The sequence below is a fragment of the Silene latifolia genome, chromosome 8, assembly GCF_048544455.1.
Source record: "Silene latifolia isolate original U9 population chromosome 8, ASM4854445v1, whole genome shotgun sequence".
Classification (NCBI taxonomy): domain Eukaryota; kingdom Viridiplantae; phylum Streptophyta; class Magnoliopsida; order Caryophyllales; family Caryophyllaceae; genus Silene; species Silene latifolia.
In genome coordinates, this window is record NC_133533.1 from 6,020,051 (window position 1) to 6,032,502 (window position 12,452).

A 12,452-nucleotide genomic window follows, 5' to 3' on the forward strand; every position below is an offset into this window, starting at 1 on the left:
ATTTGTAATTTGTGTTATAATGTCTAATTGCTAATATTTATTCTGAACCAATAGTTATTTATTTATCAATCAAGTTTATAAAATTAAAAGGAACTTGAGATCAACTTCTAATAATAGGCTAAAAAGCAAGTAAACATGGGCAGACATAAATAAGAAATTAATTTGACATGAGTAAGGTCGGAAGATTATGAGAAATCTCATATTTAAGCTATGTTTCTAAGAAATAAGCTTAAGCTTATTTGACCAAAATTTCATTTATCTTAATTTGTTATAAGAATTTGGTAGATAAATTATTTACCAAAATAAGAGTAGCTTGTGAGTAATAAGTTACTTGTTTCTTATTTTTAATCCTTCAATTTAAAATATTAAATATGGAGTACTTACTAAGTCCTTTTATGTCATTTTACTAAAAACTAACTACCTTTCGGCTAGTTTTCCAAACACTTTTTATTTAATTAGTTAACTTATCAACTCCTACTTTTCAGTTACCTTTTAAGATATTTTTTTTAGCTTTCAGTTAACTTTTCAATTTTACGATGACTAATGAAATCTGAGATATAGTATATGAATAAGTACTTTGTATGTTATTAATATACCATATAATTAGTTACATTGTGTATTTAGAGTACCACTTACTATTATTCTTTTAATCTTTCCAAATTTCCATGAGTCCAACACTCAAATTCTAAATGGTTAAAAACTGTTTCGATTTTACGCATTGTAATGGTTAGATTACAATTGATCATCGATTCATCATATATGAATAATACTATGAGTTGCTGCAAGCTTTAAGTTGTTCAAACCACAAAATTTTACTTCGGTTATTCTCGGTTTTGTTCCTCTACGATCTAATGATCTACACATTCTTATTTAGTATAAATTAATGAAACAAAATAGTACTCTCTCTAACCCGATCAATAGTTTACACTTTCCTATTTAAGGTGAATAAGTCAAATAGTTTACACTTTTCTTTTCTAGTAAATAAACAAACTCATGTGGGTGGGGACCATTTTATTTCCTCCTCATTTCGTGTTTCTTTTGTTTTTTTAATAATTATAAACTCATTCCTCTTTCATTACCTTAATAATCGTGTATAAAGTAATTATAAACTATTGACCGGGAGGGAGTAACGTATATAGATCAGTGAATTATTTTATATGTATTGATCACTTGAATGCATGTGTATCGAGGCATGTATGATTTATATACACACTCCAATAATTATTTTGTGATTATATTTTGATGAAGTAACCGTAGTTTATACTTCTTGTAACTACGAACTACATATCTTACCATAACACTTTAATCAAATAAATTCATTATTTATCCATCAGCTTCTTGAATTTTGATGCGGGAATACAAACTAAAAATGTATGAGACCATAAGTGTGAGAAAAATAAAAATGATAACTTGGCCTATTATAATTGTTTGTTATCTGTTTGATAATTGTAATCTACTTATATTAGGATAATTTTACTAAAATATATTTGATCTACTTATATTAGGATAATTTTATTAAATTTTGTTTTTAAATATTAAGAAATCTACTTGTATTAGGATAATTGTTGGAATATAATAAGAACCAACTAACTAAGTTGGTTACTAGTTAGTTAGAAACTAACCAAGTCGGTTAGAAGTTTGTTATTACTTATTTGTAAGTCCTATATAAGGACACAAAACACATGTTTGTAAGACACAATTCATTCAATACAATTCACAGATTACTCTTTTACAATTCTCTCTCAAGCTCTCCTTCTCTTTCATTCTTTCTCTCAATCTCTCTCGAATTCTTACTCACATCTTCATCTTCATCAACGTCTGATCACCATGAACTTCTTCATAGTTCTTCATGGTATCAGAGCAGGATCACAGTTTTGATCCTGTTTCTGCTTATTTTCGTTTATAAATCTTGTTCTTTTCATTTTTCCGCTGCAATTTCAAGTTTTCCCTTAATTCAGTTCATCTTTTCTTCATCAAATTAATTCTCACAAAAATGACAAATCAAGAAAACATAGAAAATTCTGAGATTGATGTAAACAATCCTCATTACATTCACTCCACTGATCTCACAGGAGTAAAGCTTGTTAATACACCCTTTGATGGAACGAATTTTGCAAACTGGAGAAGATCAATGCTCATCGCGCTTTCTGCCAAGAATAAGATCGGGTTCATTGATGGCAGCATTACCAGACCTGCTGCAGCTGCTGCAACAGCTAGAAATTGGCAACGTTGTAATGACATAGTATTTTCTTGGATCATTAATTCAGTTTCTCCAGAAATTGGGGATTCTATTCTCTATAGTGCTACTGCTCAAGATGCTTGGGAAGAACTTGAAGAAAGATTCAGTCAATCCAATGGTGCACAGCTCTATGGGGTTCATAAGAAGTTATCTGACTTTTCACAAGGAAATGACAGTATTGGTACTTATTATACCAAGCTCAAATCTATTTGGGATGAGATTAATGGCATTGGAATGAATCCTAAATGCAGCTGCAACTGTAATTGTGGGGCAAAAGAAAGGCAGGTCAAGTTTCAGGAAGACAAGAAAGCTGTTGAGTTTCTGATGGGTTTAAACGAGTCCTATGCTGTGGTTAGAGGCACAATCTTGATGCAAAATCCTCTTCCTAAGGTGGCAGTCATCTATAATAACTTGTTGCAAGAAGAAAGACAAAGGGAGATACATAATACAGTCAATGTTCAAGCAGATTCTGCAGCCATGATGAGCAAGAATGTAGGATACAAAGGAAATTCTTACAACAACAATAACAAGCCATTTTATAATTCTGGTAACAACAACAATCGTGGCAACAACAATTTCAGAAGCAACAACAACAATTATAGGGGCAATAATTCTCATATCCCAGGGAATAATTTCACTCATAATACCAACAATTTCCATTCTGCTGGCAGAGGTCAGGGGAATTACAAAGGGAAAGCACCTGTGGAGAATGAGCCTGAGAAGCCTAAGTTTTGTGTTTACTGCAAGAGGAATAATCACAACGTGGACAGTTGCTTTCACTTGATAAACAGGAACAGAAGAATTGCTGGTAATGTGTTCAACAATCAGGATCTTGGTACTTCTTCTGCAGCTGGTGGTATTTCAGAAGAGCAGCTGAATGATGATGGTTTTGATGCTGCTGAAATTCAGGCCACTGCTGCGAATTTTGCTGGTAATATCCATTCTAAACCTCAAACCTCTATTTATCTCAATTCTTGGATTTTAGATAGTGGTGCTAGTGATCACTTCTGTTCTAATAGGAAACTTTTCTGTGAATTGTATTGAATGAATTGTGTCTTACAAACATGTGTTTTGTGTCCTTATATAGGACTTACAAATAAGTAATAACAAACTTCTAACCGACTTGGTTAGTTTCTAACAAATGTTTATGTTTTCTTTCTACAACCCCATTCTGTTGAGGGGTGTGTATGCATGATGTTTGATGAACTATTCCATTATCAACAAAATATTGAGCAATGAGAGTGCTACTCCCTAATTCAAGGGCATTATCAGATCTGATTATTTTAACTCTCTTATTAAACTGTACTTCAACCATTTTTAGGAAGGCTTTAATTAAAGAGAAGGCATTACTCTTGCAAGTTAACAGATGTGTCCAAGTACACCTTGTAAAGTCATCAACAATGGTCAAAAAATACTTGTATCCATTGTAAGTCTGGGTGTGATATGGTCCCCAGAGGTCAATGTGAATCAATTCAAAAGCAACTAAAGAAAATGAAGTACTAAGAGGAAAGGACATTCTGTGTTGTCTTGCTTTAGCACATGGAAGAGAAAAGGAGGGAAGGGAAGGGGAGGGGTAGTGGGGTGTGGGTGTTTGGATACAATTTCCTTCCAAATTTTGCCTATTGTAGAGAGATTTTGATTTGCCTTAGAGGATGGAAAATGGATCCCTTCAAATCCCTCCCCCTTCATTTCCCTCCACCCTTATTTGATATCAAAACAAGAGATTTTAAATCTCATACTCTCCCTCCCTTTCTTTTCCCTCCAAATCCCTCAATCCAAACACACCCTAAGTCTAACCCTACTAAAGTATTCTGCCAAATCTTGCATAACGAAAACTAAAATTACATGCTCCCTAATTGTCATAATTTCTGTCGCGGGTAAAAAGTTTCCAAACTATAACCGACTCAACTTGTGGAGATCTTTACTCGTTTATTCTATAACTTTCTCAAATAATTCTCATAATATTTTTACCCATGTCTAACACTCATGGTTGTCATCATTTAAAATTCAGTTTGAGTCTAAAACTTTATTTATATTCGCTGCATCCAAGACAAATGCGACATAATTGGACACTTGTGATAGATTTTCCCTTTTTATCAAATTTGCTTCTTCTTATTGTAGAGCTAACAATTTTTTTTCTCATGTAAAAAGCTAACGTTTATTTATTTTGAACCAATTGCTTATGATCTTATTCCTCGTGATTATTATAGAGTATATTTGTAATTTGTGTTATAATGTCTAATTGCTAATATTTATTCTGAACCAATAGTTATTTATTCTATCAATCAAGTTTATAAAATTAAAAGGAACTTGAGATCAACTTCTAATAATAGGCTAAAAAGCAAGTAAACATGGGCAGACATAAATAAGAAATTAATTTGACATGAGTAAGGTCGGAAGATTATGAGAAATCTCATATTTAAGCTATGTTTCTAAGAAATAAGCTTAAGCTTATTTGACCAAAATTTCATTTATCTTAATTTGTTATAAGAATTTGGTAGATAAATTATTTACAAAAATAAGAGTAGCTTGTGAGTAATAAGTTACTTGTTTCTTATTTTTAATCCTTCAATTTAAAATATTAAATATGGAGTACTTACTAAGTCCTTTTATGTCATTTTACTAAAAACTAACTACCTTTCGGCTAGTTTTCCAAACACTTTTTATTTAATTAGTTAACTTATCAACTCCTACTTTTCAGTTACCTTTTAAGATATTTTTTTTAGCTTTCAGTTAACTTTTCAATTTTACGATGACTAATGAAATCTGAGATATAGTATATGAATAAGTACTTTGTATGTTATTAATATACCATATAATTAGTTACATTGTGTATTTAGAGTACCACTTACTATTATTCTTTTAATCTTTCCAAATTTCCATGAGTCCAACACTCAAACTCTAAATGGTTAAAAACTGTTTCGATTTTCTGCATTGTAATGGTTAGATTACAATTGATCATCAGTTCATCATATATGAATAATACTATGAGTTGTTGCAAGCTTTAAGTTGTTCAAACCACAAAATTTTACTTCGGTTATTCTCGGTTTTGTTCCTCTACGATCTAATGATCTACACATTCTTATTTAGTATAAATTAATGAAACAAAATAGTACTCTCTCTAACCCGATCAATAGTTTACACTTTCCTATTTAAGGTGAATAAGTCAAATAGTTTACACTTTTCTTTTCTAGTAAATAAACAAACTCATGTGGGTGGGGACCATTTTATTTCCTCCTCATTTCGTGTTTCTTTTGTTTTTTTAATAATTATAAACTCATTCCTCTTTCATTACCTTAATAATCGTGTATAAAGTAATTATAAACTATTGACCGGGAGGGAGTAACGTATATAGATCAGTGAATTATTTTATATGTATTGATCACTTGAATGCATGTGTATCGAGGCATGTATGATTTATATACACACTCCAATAATTATTTTGTGATTATATTTTGATGAAGTAACCGTAGTTTATACTTCGTGTAACTACGAACTACATATCTTACCATAACACTTTAATTAAATAAATTCATTATTTATCCATCAGCTTCTTGAATTTTGATGCGGGAATACAAACTAAAAATGTATGAGACCATAAGTGTGAGAAAAATAAAAATGATAACTTGGCCTATTATAATTGTTTGTTATCTGTTTGATAATTGTAATCTACTTATATTAGGATAATTTTACTAAAATATATTTGATCTACTTATATTAGGATAATTTTATTAAATTTTGTTTTTAAATATTAAGAAATCTACTTGTATTAGGATAATTTTAGTAAATTTGTTTCGAAATCTACTATTGTTAGGATTTCTAAAAAAGTTGGACTCTCTAATATCGCTTGAAAAGTTTCTGCTTTATATATGTGTATTGATTTTTCTTAATGTTTTGGCTTCACAACTCCTTATTTAACTCCTAAGACTAAGTTTATCCTCATACCAATACAAACTATTTTTTGGTTCCGCTTTGGATATAGGTTTGGAAATTCGGGTCGGATTAGTTTTATTAGGTTTAGTTTTAAACTTTTAATCAGTGGGACGACTTTTTCAGAGTTGAATCAGGATACTTTTTTTTTTTTTTGGTAAAAAGTTGAATCAGGATAATTAGGAAACAGTCAAGCGTATGGTTTCCTAAACCCTAGCTGCGTCGTTGCAGTTCCTGGCCCATAACCTTCAATTATACTACTCCCGATTCTTAGGAATTGCCCATTGTTCAAAATTTGTGAGGTTCGTTCTATTATCTTGCAAAGTTATTTCTTTTGTCTTCTTTCAAGATCTTATTTCATAATTGTTAGGAGAGTACGGTATATTATAATAGTCTTCTATAGTAATTACAGTCGCTTAATCGAGTGATCTTGCGAGTTTTAACTTTCAATATGAATAATACGGGATTTAAATTTGAAGACTTTCCGAAAGAACTTCAGATTTATATTTTGTCACGGATGCGATCGAAACAACTGTCAAGATGTAAGTGTGTTTCGAAACACTGGAATACTACTTTAACCCTACAGGCTTTCATGTTTAAACACTCTCGTTTATATGATAAGCATTCCAAACTTGTTTTTGTGGCACGCAAGACAACTTATGGATATAATTCGATTCTCTCATACGAGCTCTCGGATAACACGAGAATGGCTGTTCCAAAGACAACAAAAATAAGGATGACGTGGAAAAGTTATAGAAATAGTATCATAATATATTTGGTGTATATTGAAGATATGAAAAGATATCATGTAATTTATATTGTTGCTAGTTTTAGGGAGATTTAGTAGGAGCATATATATTTGTGTATATATGTAATTAGTTATTCTGATGAATGCAATCAACGAAAACCTTTCATCAAAACTCTTGCCTCTCACGTTTCTCATGGTATCTTGAGCTAGGTTAATTATCAAAATCCAAAATAAAAATTATCAAACAACAAAGAGCCATGCCAGGAGACGACGGCAAGGGCTCGAAAAACAAAATCATTCCCAACACTTCTCCTCTTTACCTTCATCAATCAGATAGTACCAGTCTTATGTTAACCCAGATCATCTTCAATGGTGACAATTATGATTTATGGGCACCGGCCGTAAAGAATGGTTTGGATGCGAAAAACAAACTGGGATTCATCGAAGGAAAGGTCAAAAAGCCAATCGTGGACAACGAAGAGGACGATATCGAGTCCGTGGCTTGGAGGCAGTGTAATGCCATGTTGAAAGCATGGTTGCGGAATGTAATTGACATCAAATTACATCCAAGTATTGCTTTTGAGCAGCCTATTTCAGAGGTATGGGAGGAACTCAAGAGTAGATACTCTGCCGGAAACGCACTAAGGGTGCATCAATTGAAAGGAGATCTAGCCGAGTGCAAGCAAGGACGGTTACCTGTGGTTGAATACTACACAAAGTTGAAGACAATTTGGGATGAACTTGCAAATTACAGCAAGATTCCGAATTGCACTTGCGGAGCGGCAGTCGCCATTGCTAAGGATCGAGAAGAAGAGAAAGTCCATCAATTTTTGATGGGACTTGATAATAATCGATACGGACACATCCGTAGCAACTTGTTGATGGAAGACCCCATCACAACTTTACCTCGTGCATATGCGTTGGTATTGCGCGAGGAAAGACACTCAAGTATAACGAAGGAGAAAGAAGAAAACTTGAATGAAGCTGCGATGGCAATTAAATCTTATGGAGCAGCGAAGGGAAAAGGGAGCTATTCGAGAAAGGATGAAGAAGACGAATCAGAATACTCACCCCCGTATTGCAGCCACTGTAACAAGTATTACCACGCGGAGGAAAATTGTTATGACAAGCACGGGTATGAAACCGTGAAAGCAAGAGAAAGAGGAAGAGGCAGACGCGGGGGATATGGCAGAGGACGTGGTCGAGGGAGGTCACAAGGCCGAGGACAGCGAGACAATTACCAAGCAAATGCAATGAGTAATCTGTCGAACTCGAAGGAAGCAGAGACATCCAAGAAAAATTTATCTCTGACCAATGATGAAATAGAAAGGGTTCGGATCTTGTTGAATGTCAGTCCCGAAGGTAGTGAAAAATTGACAGGTATGCATACTAAAATCGATCGCGAATGGTTAATTGATAGCGGTGCATCACACCACATGACAGGGAGGCGAAGTTGTCTGACGAATATTTGGATCGATGAACCGTCAAATGTAGGACTACCAGATGGGCGAAAAATTAAGGCACAGGAACATGGCAAAATAATATTGAGTGATGATTTTGTTTTAAAGGACGTACTATATGTCCCTACTTTGACATGTGACTTAATTTCCGTGCAACAATTGATTCGTGAAAACAATTGTGTCGTAACATTTTTTCCCGACTATTGTATAATGCAGGATCCGGTTTCGAGGAAGGAGATTGGACGGGGTGAGCATCATGATGGGGTTTACACATTCAAGTCGAGCAAGGAAGAGGTTGCTAGCAAGGTGACTATGTCGAAGGATGGAGAGCTTTGGCATAAGAGACTTGGACACCCATCGAGGAGTAAATCGCTTTCCTTTTCTGCATTAGTTAATTATAATTTGAATTGGAACTCTAGCCAAATTTGCGATTCTTGTTGTAGAGCTAAACAAACTCGTAATTCGTTCAGCTTAAATAATAAACGGTGTGATGAATTGTTTGGGTTAATTCATGTGGACATTTGGGGAAAGTATCCTATTGCTAGTTTATCTCGTGCTCATTACTTCTTGACTATAGTAGACGACCATAGTCGAGGTGTATGGATTTATTTGATGCAAGATAAGAGTGAGGCGAGTAAGTACATAAAGATTTTTTGCCAAATGGTTAAAACTCAATTCAATAAAATTGTTAAGATCATCCAAAGTGATAACGGAAGTGAGTTTTTATCCGGTGCAATGAAATATTATTATGAAGAAAATGGGATATTGTTTCGGTCTAGTAATGTTGATACCCCACAACAAAATGGGAGAGTTGAGAGAAAACACCGTCACATTCTAGAAAAGGCTAGAGCTTTACGATTTGCAAGTCATTTACCTATCGAGTTTTGGGGGGAGTGTGTTTTAACAGCTGCTTATCTCATAAATCGCACACCGACACCCATACTCAAAGATAAAACCCCATTCGAGATTTTATATCAAAATAAACCAAATTTGACCAACCTAAAAGTCCTTGGTTGTTTATGTTATGCCCACAACAAAGACAAACCACGGGACAAATTTGGGGAACGGGGAAAGCGATGTCTATTTTTAGGCTATCCACATGGAAAGAAAGGGTGGAAGGTATATGATTTGAATACCCGTCAAGTTTTTCGTTTCGCGTGACGTAATATTTTTTGAGCATGTGTTCCCTTATTATAAACCAACGGACTCAAATGACCAACCAAATCATACCAATGAACAAGTGGAATATGTTGAGGACGATTTGGAGGGTGTTGAGCGTGAGGATTTTCATGGTGAGGAGGAAGTTGAAACAGAAAACTTGAATGAAGGGGATTCTGCCGTGAGCACAGAAACAGCACCCCCATCAACACAAATTGAAAACAGTGAGCAGCTTGGTCGTGGAGCAAGAGAAAGAAAGGAACCATATTGGGCGAAAGATTACGTATGCAAGTCGACTCGAATTGTAAAACCCATTGTCAATGCTCATCCGGACCAGTTGAATTCCAAGAAATCAGGTACTCGTTATCCCTTAGTTAATTATGTCGACACAAATTGTTTTACCAATTCCCATAAAGCGTTTCTAACCAATATTGACAAGGTGCGAGAACCAGTCTATTATCATGAAGCCGCAGGAAATGCAAAATGGAGGGAAGCAATGAATAAAGAAATAGAAGCGCTGGAAAATAATGGGACTTGGCAAATTGTACAATTACCAAATGGGAAGAAACCTATCGGTTGTAAATGGGTGTACAAGGTGAAGTATAAAGCGGATGGGTCGATTGAAAGATATAAAGCACGATTGGTGGCGCAAGGTTTTACTCAAGTCGAGGGAATTGACTATCATGAGACGTATGCACCAGTGGCAAAAATGACTAGTGTCCGTTGTCTATTGACCGTGGCTTTGGCGAAGAAGTGGAGCATTGAACAGTTGGATGTCAACAATGCCTTTATACACGGAGATTTGGAAGAGGAAGTGTATATGAGGATTCCACAAGGATTTGAACGAAAGGGGCAGAATCGGGTTTGCAAGTTATTAAAATCAATTTACGGGTTAAAACAAGCATCCCGTAATTGGTTTGCAAAGCTCACGCAATTCCTAGTAAGGTATGGTTTCGTTCAATCCTTGGCCGATTATTCTCTCTTTACATATAACAACGGAGTAATTTTCATTGGTGTCTTGGTTTATGTCGACGACATGATAATTGTGAGTAATAATTAAGAGGCAAATCAAAAATTTAAGTCGACTCTTGACAAGCATTTCGGGATAAAAGACTTGGGCCGACTCAAATACTTCTTGGGTATTGAAGTAGCACATGGGACGGAAGGTCTATTTTTGAATCAAAGGAAGTATGCACTTGGAATAATAGAAGAGGCAGGAATGAGTGGCGCCAAACCAGTGAATACACCAATGTTGCAACATCACCAATTAGAACTTGCAAAGAGTGATTTATTGAAAGATGCAATGAAATATCGACGATTAGTTGGAAGATTGGTTTATTTAACAATCACACGACCAGACCTCGTTTATTCAGTCCATATGTTGTCCCGTTTTGTTAGTGAACCTAGAAAGGAGCATTGGGATGCAGCCTTAAGGGTGGTGCGATATGTGAAAATGAACCCGAGCAAGGGAATTAGTCTAAGTAGAGGGTCGAACTTGGAGCTGCGAGGGTACTGCGATTCCGATTATGGTCGATGTCCTTTAACGAGGCGTTCATTGAGTGGTTATTTCGTTTCACTTGGGTCGTCACCCGTGTCATGGAGAGCAAAGAAACAAGCAACGGTCTCGAAATCTACGGCGGAAGCAGAGTACCGTGCAATGGGAAGCGCGACGAGTGAATTAATTTGGGTAAAATCGTTCTTAGCCTCATTGGGAGTGTTTCATACGAAACCCATGGAGTTATGTTGCGAAAATCAGGCGGCGATTCATATAGCGAAGAATCCGGTGTTTCATGATAGAACAAAGCACATAGAAATCGATTGTCATTTCGTTAGACAGCATCTTGTGGAAAACACAATAAAAATGGTACATGTACGAAGCAAGGAACAAGTCGCGGACCTGTTCACCAAAGCCTTAGGAGGAGAAGCGTTCGATTATTTGCAAGGCAAGTTGGGTCTCGGTTTACCCGGAGCTCCAACTTGAGGGGGAGTATGGAAATAGTATCATAATATATTTGGTGTATATTGAAGATAGGAAAAGATATCATGTAATTTATATTGTTGCTAGTTTTAGGGAGATTTAGTAGGAGCATATTTGTGTATATATGTAATTAGTTATTCTGATGAATGCAATCAACGAAAACCTTTCATCAAAACTCTTGCCTCTCACGTTTCTCAAAAGTACATTGGAGGTAATAAAAGGGCATGAAGAACATATAGCCGATGCTCTTTCGAGCGGGCAGATGTCCAATATATGCAACGGCCTAATTTGTCACTTTAATCATAAGTCAAGGCATCTCGGTCTTTTAAACATAAAGACCCGGGATTTTATCCATCTTCCTGCAGTAACTAGAGAGGGTGATCGGGCTCGTATGAGATTTTGGTTTGCATTAGGGTTTGATCCGGTAAGTAAGGTATACAAGGTTCTAAATATTTACGGTGGATACAAAGAGTGTGGTACCAAGGCCGCGATATTGACTTTTGGATCGAAACATTGGAAACCAGTAGAATATAAATTTCTACGTTCTCCCGTGACCATGTACCGGTGTTTTTGGAGAATAAACAATATGTTTTGTCTCGATGGAGTGATTTATTGGGTCAACGATAATAAATATTCTGGTGGTAGCGTGTTAACCGTGGTTGCTTTTGATCTGAATCGCGAGGTGTTTACAGATTACAAGATTGATACGATGCCCATCGAAGACGCAAAGACCATCACATATTATTTGACATCCTTGAAAGGGTATCCAACTTTGTTCATTTGGAAGAAGTATAGTAATGAGATACAACAGTTGACGTTGTTTAACCATAAAAATTCGAAGGTGGCTTGGAATAGAAGGAGCTTCATTGCAAATGATTTTCTCAAAAATTTCTCATTAGGCCACTGGGATTGGGTTGCAGGAGGTAGCATCTTGCTCAA

The 12,452-nt window shown here is 35.3% G+C and overlaps 2 protein-coding genes across 2 annotated transcripts; both read left to right on the forward strand.

Annotated features, from left to right (window-relative positions):
• The first annotated feature begins 1,993 nt into the window (after window positions 1-1,993).
• Window positions 1,994-3,283, forward strand: LOC141594505 (uncharacterized). The gene has a single exon (XM_074414521.1). It carries the CDS (start codon window positions 1,994-1,996, stop codon window positions 3,281-3,283), a length of 1,290 nt encoding a protein of 429 aa, XP_074270622.1.
• A 3,891-nt stretch (window positions 3,284-7,174) lies between these two features.
• On the forward strand, window positions 7,175-11,516 carry LOC141594507 (uncharacterized). The gene is made up of 5 exons (XM_074414522.1): window positions 7,175-8,297; window positions 8,412-8,488; window positions 8,594-9,011; window positions 9,619-10,397; window positions 10,617-11,516. The coding sequence occupies exons 1-5, from the start codon at window positions 7,175-7,177 to the stop codon at window positions 11,514-11,516; spliced, it is 3,297 nt and encodes a 1,098-aa protein (XP_074270623.1).
• Window positions 11,517-12,452: the final 936 nt, after the last annotated feature.